Source organism: Podospora pseudocomata, assembly GCF_035222375.1.
Source record: "Podospora pseudocomata strain CBS 415.72m chromosome 1 map unlocalized CBS415.72m_1, whole genome shotgun sequence".
In the NCBI taxonomy this organism is placed as follows: Eukaryota; Fungi; Ascomycota; class Sordariomycetes; order Sordariales; family Podosporaceae; genus Podospora; species Podospora pseudocomata.
This window is the reverse complement of record NW_026946363.1, coordinates 3,021,447-3,033,682: the sequence shown is the minus strand read 5'-3', so window position 1 is coordinate 3,033,682 and position 12,236 is coordinate 3,021,447. Positions and strand designations below refer to the sequence as shown.

Here is a 12,236-nt window from a genome sequence, read left to right as displayed (position 1 = left end):
GCCCCACAGCCTGGATGCGGACTTGAAACAATGTGGCCCGTGCGCTACATGTTTCCCCTTAGGTTGCTACACAGTACTGTTCCCAAGGTACCTTCGCTTCTTTCCCCTCTCTCAAGCCCCCTCCATGTTTCTTTGTCTCGAGCCAGCTTCCGAATGAAAACAAGTGGTTCGTTCATCAGTCTACTTTTCAGTATATTTAACCGAGCTTTTTGGGTGTTTCTTCGACTTTCCTCCCAGGACCTTGGGGAATGCTACTCACAGAAGCTATATATAGATGGGACGACAAGACAACGATTTCTGTGCTGGGACGACGGCTAGGTACCTATGCGTCTCGTAATGCAGACAGGAGACAACTGTGCTTTCTCAATGACAGAACAATCCTTTGAGTTTGTGTGTCCAGATGCCAGAGCTCGCCAATGAAAGGTGCAGCCATTCCGGGCCTCTCTCTCCCCTCGTCGACTGTCACCAACATGCAGTTGGTTCATACACAGTATACAGATCTTACATAGCTGGCTATCCATCTATCTGTACACAGTATGAAAGATGGTGAATAGAAAATGGAGAGTGATTGGCAATTGCTGGGGCCTGGTCTCTGATTCTGGCCGCAGCGCGCTTAAGCAACCCGGCCAGCCGCCCGCTTCTCTGCCTGCTGTGTGCGCTGTGTTCCGCTCGCGGGTTGTAGTGGGTGGTTCCCCTCATCTTTGACTTCCGATTGTCTGTCAAACATCACGTTTGCTCTGGGAATGGCCAATTGATTTGGCTCTCTTTTCCAAGTCCTCATCTACCACCACTGTTCTCGACAGCCCTTCCACGTGGGAACAGACACCCATTGCCCCCCCCTTTCTCCGACCTTCCGGAGTCGAGCCTCGAGCGAACGACCGGTTCTAGGTTCCCCCAACGCTCCACCCCTCCGAGCCGCCGAGTTTCGTTCGTCTGATCTTTTTTTTCTGCACTGTGAAGACGCCCGCCCCCGTTCTGCGCCAGTGCCAGCGCCAGCGCCAGCGCCAGCGCCTGAGAGCAGAGAGGAGGTTCCAGTTCCTCGAGAAACGAGGGTCCGTCCGGACCCCGTCACAAGAGAGGGTCAAACACGATTCTCTTCTCAACAATACAACCTCGCTCTAAACAACGACAAAAAAGTAAACAGACCGTGCGTTTCGAAGGCGCAAGGTCAAGACTCGGTCGAGTCGCGGACCCCAGTTATCAACCCCTGGTTTAGTGTAGGGAGCAGGCCTGGTTGGGGGGTCCCCACGCAGCTATTCAATTTCGAGCGAATCGAGCCAGCGGCCAGCGCGCAAAGGGCCGCACCCCACCCGCCCGACATCAGTAATTCTTCTACGCCCGTCCCGCCGTCTCTTTCTTCGGAAACCATGACGGCGATCTTATCGCCCGCAAACTCTCCAGCGACGTCGCCGCCCGCCATATCGTCGCCGGTGACTGCGAACGCGGCCCACCCCGCACTTCCACCGCTCATCACCTCACCTCCCGCTCGCAGGAGCCAACTTCCTCGCCCAATGTCGCACGCGTCCAAGAACCGGCTGTCGCAGTACTCGACCACGAGTTCGCTACCCTCACGGTCACGCCCGCCCTCTCACATCTTCCCCCTCCTCCCCTCGAGCCTGCCCTACACGCTCGTACGAGACTTTGCCTACCCGCCCGGTCACCCGCTTCACTATGGTCCGCCCCCGGAGCCATCACGACCGCCCTCGGGCATGACCACCCCCGCCAGCGAGCAGCGACGTCTCTCGGACCCACCAACCGCCTGGGACAGCCGGGGCTGGGATGGCCACTTCTGGAGCAGTGGCGGCGGGGGCTCACACGGCAGACCGGCTGATCTGCCCTCTATCCATTTGGCAGACGGCCCACCGTGGAGCGAGGACGAGGATCTCCAGAGCCCAGTCGTCAGTTCTCGGCACAGGAAGCATCACAAGACCTCGTCGGGTGGCATCTACGGCAGGAGTCGGGTTGGCCGTGAGCAGCTCATGAGCCAGGACCATTATGGCGGCGATAGAGGCTTCTACGTCGGCACCAGCGCCGACGGAGCTGACCGGTACTACATCAACCAAGGGAACGAAGCGAACGGCCCAGGCGGCGAATACGTGACCTATCCACCAGGACAGGCGGGACACACTGACAACGGACACGCCGGGAATGGAAACGAGCCATACCAAATCGCCAACCAGCAGCCCAGGGGCTACGCTGACGAGGGCGCCTACGATTCGGACAACTCGAGCACGTGCTCCTCGCCAGGATACCACAACGTTGACGAATCCCGCTATTCACGGGACTATCAATTCACCATCACGTCTCCCGACGAGGAAATGCACGGCAAAGCCGTGGCTCTCTTTGATTTTGAGCGCGAGAACGAGAACGAGCTCCCGCTCGTGGAGGGTCAGATCATCTGGGTATCATATCGGCATGGTCAAGGCTGGCTTGTGGCCGAGGATCCGAGAACACAAGAGAGTGGGCTTGTCCCTGAGGAATATGTTCGGCTGCTCCGTGATATTGAAGGTGGCATGACGAGCTTGACAGGGCAACTGGATACTACCAGCCCCGGAAGCCCCAGCAATGCCACAAACGAAGCGGGAACCCCAACTCAAACCGAGTATCAGCTTCCACAATCGCCTGCCACAACCGTAGGCTCCGGGTCGACAGTAACAGCAACCGGAACAAACGGGTTTCACCAGCCGGTAGTATCAACCTTTAGCACGAGCAGCAAGGACCTAGACCCCTACCCACAACACCTATTGGGTACACAAGCTGGCCAGCCACCTCCACAGGTAGTGCACTACCACGGCCAGCGAGGAGGCTCTCAAGCCAACACGCCAACACTACTCTTCCACAACGAGGCCGGATTTCTCAGGAGAGGAAGTCAAGACGTGATAAGCACCACCAAGAAAGGGGAGCCAGGATTGGAAACGCTACCGGATGCGAAGCTGGAGAGTACAAAGAGGGCGTCCAGGTGATAATGCGAGAAAGTAGGGGAGGTGAAATTTCGGGCTGTAGCTTCAACACACGAGAAGGAAGCAGCAATGTTCTCACAGGACCAGGACAAATTATTGGGCATGGCAAAGCGTGGAGTAGGGAATTGGTGTTGTTGAACTCGTCAAGACATATGTACTACTAATATCTACCCCCTAACCCCAGAGCCTTGATAAAATGAGAGGACTGGTTCTTTTGTTTTTCCCCCCAAGCTGGGCGGAAATTCTAGGGTGGGTTGTGTGGAAAAAAGGAAGAGCGAAATGTTTTATTGTCTTTGAAATGGCTTTTTACCCTACTGGTTTTATTTTTTCTTCTCGTGGTTGTTTATTATCTTTTTTTTTTTGTCGATTGTCATCTTTTTTGATGTTGAATGCTGAATGATCATGATGGGAGCCCATTTGAGTCTTTCTATGGTCTTGTTTTCCGAGTGTTGCGTTGTTGTGATGGTGGGTGGGGGAGGTGAGATGTGTTTGTCTGTGTGGATGGTTGAGATCATTGCTGGGTGTTGGTGAGGCTGTCTTCCGTTATAAAGAATTGCATTGGAGTGGGTGGCTGAGACATGTGCCATCATAAGGTTGATAAATAGTTCAGAGGAGGGTGTTTGTTGTGTTGATGTTTGTGAGATAGAGGATTGCTGTTGAAGAAAAGGATACATTGATCAACACACACATGCCCAAACCTGCCATCTGAAGCCATTGGCAATTACCTAATTCCTCGATTCTAAAAACAAGAGATGAACACTGCCATCAAGACTCCTGATGACATCTCAACTTTCAGACAGACCCCACCTGTTCCATCATCAAAAACCCAACTTGATAAGTCGTGCTGCAGGGCATGTTTCTAGCGGGCCTTGGGGGGAGGGGATGACGTAAATCGCCGGAATCGCTGGGTAGGAACAACGGCTAATCAAGCAACATCCTAGAGAGTCGGATTTCCTCCACCTTTTTTTACAGATCTCCCGTCTCTTTCCTTCCTCCACTCCGATTGAGATACAAACACCTGGGTCCTGTCTCGTTCTTGGAGTTCTTGATCTTCTCCAACATCTCCAACAAAAAAAAAAAAAAACGTCAACATCATCACCAACAATGAGTCTGTTCGTCGCTAGTCGGTCCGCCTTCCGGGTCTCTGCGCCCCTCAAGCGCGTGAGTCTAATTTTTTGTTCGCTGTCTCCCTCTCCCCAACTGCGTCATCGCTGGGTCAGCACGAGGGATGTACCAACCGCAGACTAAGCGGTAGCTTTCGAGCTTCTTTCGCATCCTGCAATCATGGCTCCTGTACCGCATTGACTGACATTTTTTTTGATTCTGCAGCAAATCCGCAGCTACGCCACCGACCCCTCCCCCTCCTCCAAGGGCAGCAACAACACCCTCCTCTACGGCGCCGCCGCCGCCGGTCTCGCCGGTGCAGGCTACTACTTCCTATCCGGCTCCACCGCCGCGAACAAAGCCCAAGAAAAGGTCAAGAACGCCTCCGCCGCCGTCGCGGAGAAGATCCCGGGCGTCGAGGCCAAGAAAGCCTTCACCGGCGGCGACCAAGGCTTCCTCAGCCTCAAGCTTGAGGAGGTGGAGATCATCAACCACAACTCGAAGCGTCTTCGTTTCCGCCTGCCCGAGGATGACATGGTCTCTGGCCTTCCTGTCGCGAGTGCCATTTTGACAAAGTACAAGCCTGTGGATGCCGAGAAGGCTGTTTTGAGGCCGTACACGCCAATCAGCGACGAGGACACGCCGGGGTATATTGATTTGTTGGTGAAGAAGTACCCCAATGGCCCGATGAGCACCCATTTGCACGATATGGCTCCCGGTCAGAGGCTTGATGTGAAGGGGCCGCTGCCAAAGTATGCTTGGTCGCCGAACAAGCATGAGCATATTGCTCTTGTGGCTGGTGGTACGGGGATCACGCCCATGTACCAGCTGCTCAGGACCATCTTCAACAACCCCGAGGATAAGACCAAGGTTACCTTGGTTTTTGGCAACGTCAGCGCGGATGATATCTTGTTGAAGAACGAGCTGGCCACGCTCGAGAACCACTACCCTCAGCGGTTCAGGGCGTTTTATGTCTTGGACAACCCGCCCAAGCAGTGGACTGGTGCGAAGGGGTTCATCAACAAGGAGCTGCTGAAGACTGTGTTGCCGGAGCCGAAGAATGAGAACATCAAGGTTTTTGTTTGCGGGCCGCCGGGGATGATGGACAGCATTTCGGGGAACAAGAAGAGCCCGAGGGACCAGGGGGAGTTGAAGGGGATTTTGAAGGAGTTGGGATATACCCCTGAGCAGGTTTACAAGTTTTGAGGAGGTATTTGTTAGACTATGGGAAAGCAAGCAAGCAAGCCAATGGTGTTTGGGGTTTGACTGAGAAGAATTGGCGTTATGTTATGTATTATCCATCCAGTGTATACCTCAACGTTTATTATGGAGTTTTAACATTTGCTTGTTCATGCGAGTCCCATCATTGTCAACGACAGCGGCGATTACGATCCGTCCACACGTGTCAAACATGACTTGCCACTCTCAGCCCTGAAAGCCATGGCAAAACTGACGTCTTGCCGTTTGAGTATTTCGAGGTACTCTCTCGACACCCGCCACCGCATGCTCGTCCTGCTTATGCACCGTCGCACATCCTCGAGCGCCTCTCTCACGTCCGCGTCGCCGCCTTCTTTCCATAACCAGTGCAGTGTTGCCATTGAGGCGTAGAGGCTGTCGAGGCACAAAGGGGAGAGTTTTTTTTCTTGGGAGGGGAGGACGAGCAGGTCGAGGAGTTCGAGGGAGAGCTCGCGGATCTTGAGGGAGGTCTCCCGTAGCCCTTGCATAGACTGTTGAGCAAAGGAAATGTGGGAGGGGGACTGGAGGGGGTGAGCTTCGGGGCCGGGGAGGGGGGAGGGGCCGAGGTGTTGGTTTTCGGGGGTGCAGTAGGTGTCGAAGAGGAGAATTAGAGTTGAGAGAGCTATTGAAAGAGACGGGAGAAGGGAGATGGTGTAGCAAGGGGAGATGGTGGTGGTGGTGGGAAGGAAGGTTGAGGTGGAGGAGGGGGTGGTGGTAGTCCCGGGGGAGGGTAGTTCGGGGGAAAGTTCGGATTGGATCACCTGGGTGAAGTTAACCAGGTCGGTGGCGAGGGACGTGAGAAGGGGAAGGGAGAATGGGACGGGGCGGTTGGAGATGTTGGATTGGATGACGGTGCGGACGTGGGTTAGGGTGCGGGAGAGGAGCAGGGAGGATTGGACTAGGCGGGTGAAGGGGGAGAGAGCCTGGGTGGTGAACGGGGTTGTTGGTAGGGGGTTGGTGGGGGAGAGGGTTGGGTTGCCTTCGTCCTGGAGGGGCGGAAGGTGGGTTAGTGACTTGGTAGCAAGTGGGAAAGGGAACTAACAAAAGCTTTATCATCTACCGGCAGGACAAAAGACTCGTCTGGCTCCGGAAGGCAGAAACATCTCTTGTTGCCGAGGCAGATGCAGCGATCAAGAATGTAGATTGCCCACCACAAACGGCGGCGTTCTTCGGATTCAGTCCAGGTTGTCTTTTTGAAGGTACTGTCAGCATCATCCATCATCGGTTTCAGAGTCATCATCACAGCAGCTGAAAAGACGTACCACGCTCCCCAACGCCACCCCTCCTCTTCTAAACCCCGGCAGTCCTAAAACCTCAACCCATCTCCCCAGCACTCCTACGCTGATCCACGCCGTGGGGTATATCCCGTGCCCCATCTCATAAACCGTCACCAGCACCATCCCCTGGACAAACTGCAGGCTCACGCTCCCGGCTTGTTCGAGCGAAGCCCAGAATCTTTTCGCTGCGGTATACAGCGGGTTGCCGGCTGGCTCCACCCCGTTGTTGACTGGGGTGCTTACCAGTTTCATGCCGAGAAAGAGGAAGGCAAGTTCGGGACCGGCTTCCCAGAGGGACAGCCCGAGCTCCATGCGTTTTTTGGAGATGAAGGGGAACCAAGCGTGGGTGCCGTGGAAGTATTCGGTGGCGGTGTCTTGGACTGTTGTGCCTCTGGATAGGATGTCGAGGACTTCACTTGGGATGGGCATATTGGGGGCGGGGATGGGGGTGGTGGACCAGTTGAAGGCGTCCAGGTCGAGGAATAAGGAGGTGGGAAAGCGGGAGGGGACAGCAGAAGGGGACCAGAGGGGCGAGGGTGGTTTGGGAGGTAGAGGAGGGAGAATTTCAGGGTTGATGTGCATGGTAGGTGGTGATGGTTGTCGTGGCGGTGGTGGTTGTTGAGATTGAGAGGCATTGTTGAGACGATTCTCTAGCTCACACAGCCGGGCCTGGAGGGTTGCGAGCTCCTCTGATGATGCTTGGGCCGGTTGCTGTTGTGGGATGGTGTCGAGGATGGTGTAATCGCATGGCCGGGCCATTCTGGCGCAGAGGCCGCATGTGGGGAGGATTTTGTCGCATTTTCTCCTGGGCGTGTTGTCAGTGTTGGTTCATGAGAAGGGGGTTAAGAGGGAGGCTCACTTTTGCTTTCGGCAACTTACACAGGCTTGTTGGGCTTTGGAGGGAGGAGGGGCGAATGGGCTCTGGTTCGACCCACCTTCGTCGATTCCACTGGGGAGGAAGAAACATGCCATGATATATTATTAGGATATATCTATGAAGCAAGTTGTAAGTCTGGTCTCAACTGTACAGCACAAGAGAGATGGACTGCCAGCTTTGCACAAGGATCGTGTGCTTACTTAAGTCAATCTCTTTTCAGTGCTGACATTCGACCCTGTGAGACTTGCGTGACAAATGGCAGCCTAATCCTATTGGATCCCAAACCATGGACCCAAAATTCATTCACCTTGAATCATCTCTAGTCAATCTTATATGAGATCTGACAAAGACTCGCTCATTTTACCCGTTGTGTGGGTTTCGACTATTTTGTTTGTCGCTGCTGTTATGTTGGGCTAGGTATAGGGTTGGGCGCGCTCATGTTGGTGTTTTACATGAACCCACAAATGGGCAATATCTCACCCATTAGGATATAAACTAGATTTTGGTACAGAGCTGTCGCATACGACCATAGTCAGTTGAAAATACGGCATCCCGTCCGCTCTGCCCTCGTCAAACAGCTGAACGCCGAATCAGTACTCAGGTGGGTGACCACTGGGGAATCCTCGGTGTTGTATGTTTTGTTTTCTTCAACTTTTGACCCCCAATATCCTATGTCTCTTTTTTTGATGGTCGCGGCATACGCATTCTTGGGGATGTGGTTGAAAGTTCAGGCTTAAGTAAGGGCTGGATTCCATGTCATTGGTGTTCACTATGTTGTGGGAAAGTAGGAACCGCATATTTAATGAGAAATCTTGCAAAAATGTTACAAATCCCTATATAAAACACTGCGTAATTGGTGTACTTTGTGTAGGTGGGGACGAGTCTGTTGGATCACCCATTTCCAAGTACCACTCATTGGTCGACCTTCCATGCACCCGAGTCTAGGAGCAATACTAGGGTATAACGTTGTCGATGACATGATCTAAGGTCAATCGATGTTCAGTGTTGAAGCACCGTCCTTTGTCATGTATGTGTTCCTGGATACTGAATATGATAGCTTCGACACCTGAATGTGGTGTAACCTGAGAGCTTCTAGATCATGCGGCCCGCAAGAGTTCGCATGACTTGTTGCCCTATAAAGCGCTAGTTTTGACTTTTCCACGGCATAGGACCTGACGTTACAGGCAGGTAGTTGTCCACGAATGTTCATGCGTATGGTTGAGTTGAGGATAGTGTAGTTGATCTTCGCGTAGTCACCTGCTCAAAAGGGTACTAGCCCCCGCGCCGAAAGTCTTGGGTTGGTGTTGTATCGGTAGTTTGATATCACCACGTCTGGCCATTCCTTGCTGATAAGTGAGCTCGCTGGCGCGTAGGTAAATGCATCACCAGGTTAGCTGAGTCAACAAGGCCTGTTCTGGTTCAACGGTTTTGGTGAGGGTCCAAGTGCACCGGTGGATGGATTCAGGGACGTTACACATAAGTTTAGAGTTCGCCAACGGTGCTTGTTCCTGGCAGGACAAAGTTTATTGAGAATAAGGTTGGATTCCAAAAAGAAAATAGATTCGGTAGCTAATATCCTCAAACACGGGACTGTCTCCCCCAAACAGTCAACTTGCTGGAACGAGTCTCTGCCGAATGTGAACTCCGACGGCTTTCTCTCGATTGCTGCGGCGATTCAAAAAAGCGGGGCATTCCAGGGCAAGCGGGGCGCCTGATTGATGTCACCAGGGCCGGCTTCCTTTCACTGCCACGAGCCAGCACACCTCAGCGAGGGAGCGCAACAAGATGCCGTTCCTTGCGATCAGATCAATGCCATCTATCTTGTGTGTATTTCTACAAGAGTGTCACCAAACTATTGAACGCGCGAATGCGATGGGGCTACGGATACTGATCTGAACTTTCAGCTGAAGCATCTCTTTGAGGAAGGTCACCGGCAGGGCGGGACAGGGGTCTGAAAGATAATCGCAACCCCCGGCCAACGTTTTTTATTCCTGGACCCGACCGCTGGGCACGCTAGCCATCTCACACCTTTTTAGTCAACAGCGAGGGGCGGCGAATTCTCGCCCAGTCTGATCACGCAAAGACCAGACGTCTCGGTCTGACCTGCGCCATCGCAAAACACATCCCATTTTTTTGTTGTTTTCTCTTTTCATCCCACTGTTGCATAACACATCGAGCGCGAAACACATCACCAACCCCGACTCAATTTTTGGAGGAATTCTTTCGGAACGACATTCAAGATGGGGTGGTCGAAGTCGACGCGCATCAAGGTGATGCTCGTCATCGACGTCATGTTCTTCGTCCTGGAGCTCACTGTCGGCTTCATGGTTGGGTCACTGGCGCTGATGGCGGATGCCTTTCATATGGTACCTATTGCCTCGTCATCCGGCTTATTTCCCTCGTCGCTAACCATCTGCTAGTTAAACGATATCATCTCACTGCTCGTCGGTCTATGGGCCGTCTCTGTAGCGGCAAAGGCAACCACCAACAGATTCTCATACGGAGTGAGTTCCGCCTCGCCCAGCGCCATCATGCCCGCTCTGAAAATCTGTGTCACTGACTGACTTGACCTGTAGTGGGTTCGTGCCGAAATTCTGGGTGCGTTCTTCAACGCTGTCTTCCTCATCGCCCTTTGCGTTTCTATCGTACTCGAAGCCATTTCACGACTCGTTGATCCACCTGATATCGAAAACCCTCAACTCATCCTTGTTGTGGGCTGCATGGGATTGGCGTCAAACTTGGTTGGCTTTGTCGTTCTTGGTGGACACGGACATTCGCATGGGCCTGGGGATCACGACCATGACCACGCCCACGACCATGGCGACGGACACTCGCATACACACGAAGCAGATGTTAGCACGGCAGAGGAGGGACGCGCCGGCTACCGTGACCTGGCATCGCCCATCAACGAGCAGCCTCCTGCTTTGATCCCTGAATCTCCGGGTGGAAACATTCGATTTTCAACTGATAGCCATTCCCGCCAAGGTTCTCGTTCCGGGCACAAGAAACGTCTTCAGGCTGCCCGGCAGCACGGCCGTTTGAGTATAGACGATATCAGCATCCACCCCGCCAGTTTCCGACAGGAGATCATCGCCGCTACCAAACCCCCGGTCGATGATGGATCCAGCAGCGACAGTAATACTGAGGATGAAAGTGCGCTCCTTGACGGGCCTGCTCAGGAGGAGCAGCCATTGCTTGAGCAAAGCGGAGATGCTGTGATTCCGGAAGAGGCGGAACCTGCGCATACTCATGGGAAACGGTCTAGGCGCAACTCGGTCGTTCACATTTCGCATAATCACAACAAGCCAAGGAAGCCTGGAAAGAAGCACGGCCACAGTCACGCCGATATGGGAATGGACGCCATGGTTCTTCACGTACTGGGAGATGCGCTTGGAAATGTGGGTGTCATTGCGACCGCGCTCATCATTTGGTTGACAGACTGGAGCGGCAAGAGATACGCTGATCCAGCGGTTTCTCTATTCATCACGCTCATCATTCTCAAATCGGCCATTCCTCTCACCAAGGCGACATCCAAGGTTCTTCTTCAGGCCACGCCAGAAAACATCGACCTGCAAGAAGTCAAGGAGGATATCCAGTGTCTTCCCGGGGTTGTCAGCTGCCACCACGTCCATATCTGGCAGCTCTCTGATACCAAGATCGTGGCCTCGATGCATATCAAGGTCGCCTTCCCTCTCTCCGAGGCTGGTGGCGCGAGATACATGGAGGTGGCTAAGATGGCTAGGAAATGCTTGCACGCCTACGGTATTCACAGCGCTACGATCCAACCAGAGTTCTGTTTGGATGAGGGGCATGACCACGAATCGGTGGTGAATATGGGGTTGGATGGCTCAACAGTTATCGCGGCGCCAAGGTGTGGAGAGCTAGAGGAGGAGGATGCGTGCCTCCTGGACTGTGTTGATGACTGTGTTGGGAAGGGGTGCTGCAACACTTCTGCAGCTGGATCACGGCCAGAAAGCAGCCATTCCCACTCACACTCGGATCACGATCACAGCCATGATCACGGCCATGAACATCGCCATTAGGACTGGCTGTTCAGACGGAGCGCATCATCAGGGTCGGAGGTGTCGAGCGTGACGCATGTGGAATCTACGTCTGGGGGTTCATTCACTGCGTATCGGGATTAGTAGTGGTGTGTATTTTTCTGTCTTGTTATTATATAAGGAATTACCCCAGGGATTACATGGCTATGGAGTTGGATTGGTGTGTTTTGTTTCCTGGGGGGTCACATGGGATAGGGCGTTTAGGGAGGTTTTTTTTCTTTTTTTTCTTTTTGGAGGGATGAGTTCAGCGGTTTATATCGTTGTTTTGTGTACGGGCTTTTATTTATTGGGCATGTTGAGAGGGTCAAAAAGCTGCTTGGTTGTTGGGTGTGGCATAATTTAAGGGGCATCATCAAGGGGGGTATAACATGAGCGAAGCGTGCGCGCGATGGGTATTGGGTGGGAGGCGGTGGATGTATAAGTGTTATGATTTGGACAATAGAGGAGTCTACCGGTATTTGCCTTTTGACTGAGTGATATTGGATGCGATGGATTGGGCCTGTGCCGCCGGGTAGAAGGTGCCCTTAGGGGTGATGTTACCGGTGGTTTGGTCCCAGGTTTCTATAATCTGGGATTTGTTGTTCTCGGTTTGGATGAACCAAAAATACAGGATCGGGATTGTATACTTTTGACAAGGCAGACTGTCAGTTTTTCTTTGGGCCGGCCTCGACCCCGGTTGGCTCGGCGTCCGACGTAGATCCACCTGTTCGCCGGGCCGGGC

At 53.4% G+C, this 12,236-nt stretch overlaps 4 protein-coding genes across 4 annotated transcripts; 3 read left to right on the top strand and 1 right to left on the bottom strand.

The window, feature by feature from the left end:
* Nucleotides 1-1,367: 1,367 nt before the first annotated feature.
* Nucleotides 1,368-2,963, top strand: NBP2 (HOG (high osmolarity glycerol) pathway protein; the record flags this gene model as incomplete). Its single annotated transcript, XM_062885582.1, has 1 exon — nucleotides 1,368-2,963. One exon carries the CDS (start codon nucleotides 1,368-1,370, stop codon nucleotides 2,961-2,963), a length of 1,596 nt encoding a protein of 531 aa, XP_062748558.1.
* An 865-nt stretch (nucleotides 2,964-3,828) lies between these two features.
* On the top strand, nucleotides 3,829-5,422 carry MCR1 (NADH-cytochrome b5 reductase). Its single transcript, XM_062885581.1, has 2 exons — nucleotides 3,829-4,121; nucleotides 4,290-5,422. Exons 1-2 carry the CDS (start codon nucleotides 4,065-4,067, stop codon nucleotides 5,268-5,270), a joined length of 1,038 nt encoding a protein of 345 aa, XP_062748557.1. The 5' UTR covers nucleotides 3,829-4,064; the 3' UTR covers nucleotides 5,271-5,422.
* On the bottom strand, nucleotides 5,419-7,708 carry QC762_111610 (uncharacterized protein). Its single transcript, XM_062885580.1, has 4 exons — nucleotides 7,437-7,708; nucleotides 6,563-7,382; nucleotides 6,343-6,489; nucleotides 5,419-6,286 (listed from the first exon to the last, which is right to left on the bottom strand). The coding sequence occupies exons 1-4, from the start codon at nucleotides 7,547-7,549 to the stop codon at nucleotides 5,450-5,452; spliced, it is 1,917 nt and encodes a 638-aa protein (XP_062748556.1). The 5' UTR covers nucleotides 7,550-7,708; the 3' UTR covers nucleotides 5,419-5,449.
* A 1,170-nt stretch (nucleotides 7,709-8,878) lies between these two features.
* ZRC1 (Zinc resistance conferring protein) lies at nucleotides 8,879-11,984 on the top strand. Its single transcript, XM_062885579.1, has 5 exons — nucleotides 8,879-8,991; nucleotides 9,043-9,277; nucleotides 9,359-9,820; nucleotides 9,875-9,958; nucleotides 10,031-11,984. The coding sequence occupies exons 3-5, from the start codon at nucleotides 9,695-9,697 to the stop codon at nucleotides 11,495-11,497; spliced, it is 1,677 nt and encodes a 558-aa protein (XP_062748555.1). The 5' UTR covers nucleotides 8,879-8,991; nucleotides 9,043-9,277; nucleotides 9,359-9,694; the 3' UTR covers nucleotides 11,498-11,984.
* Nucleotides 11,985-12,236: the final 252 nt, after the last annotated feature.

Coding starts and splice junctions, on each gene's coding strand:
- MCR1 (XM_062885581.1), top strand. CDS start 4,065: ATGAGTCTGTTCGTCGCTAGTCGGTCCGCCTTCCGGGTCTCTGCGCCC. Junction 4,122..4,289: donor TCTCTGCGCCCCTCAAGCGC/GTGAGTCTAATT, acceptor TTGATTCTGCAG/CAAATCCGCAGCTACGCCAC.
- QC762_111610 (XM_062885580.1), bottom strand. CDS start 7,549: ATGGCATGTTTCTTCCTCCCCAGTGGAATCGACGAAGGTGGGTCGAAC. Junction 7,383..7,436: donor GTAAGTTGCCGAAAGCAAAA/GTGAGCCTCCCT, acceptor CAACACGCCCAG/GAGAAAATGCGACAAAATCC. Junction 6,287..6,342: donor CGGTAGATGATAAAGCTTTT/GTTAGTTCCCTT, acceptor CCGCCCCTCCAG/GACGAAGGCAACCCAACCCT.
- ZRC1 (XM_062885579.1), top strand. CDS start 9,695: ATGGGGTGGTCGAAGTCGACGCGCATCAAGGTGATGCTCGTCATCGAC. Junction 9,821..9,874: donor TGGCGGATGCCTTTCATATG/GTACCTATTGCC, acceptor ACCATCTGCTAG/TTAAACGATATCATCTCACT. Junction 9,959..10,030: donor CCAACAGATTCTCATACGGA/GTGAGTTCCGCC, acceptor CTTGACCTGTAG/TGGGTTCGTGCCGAAATTCT.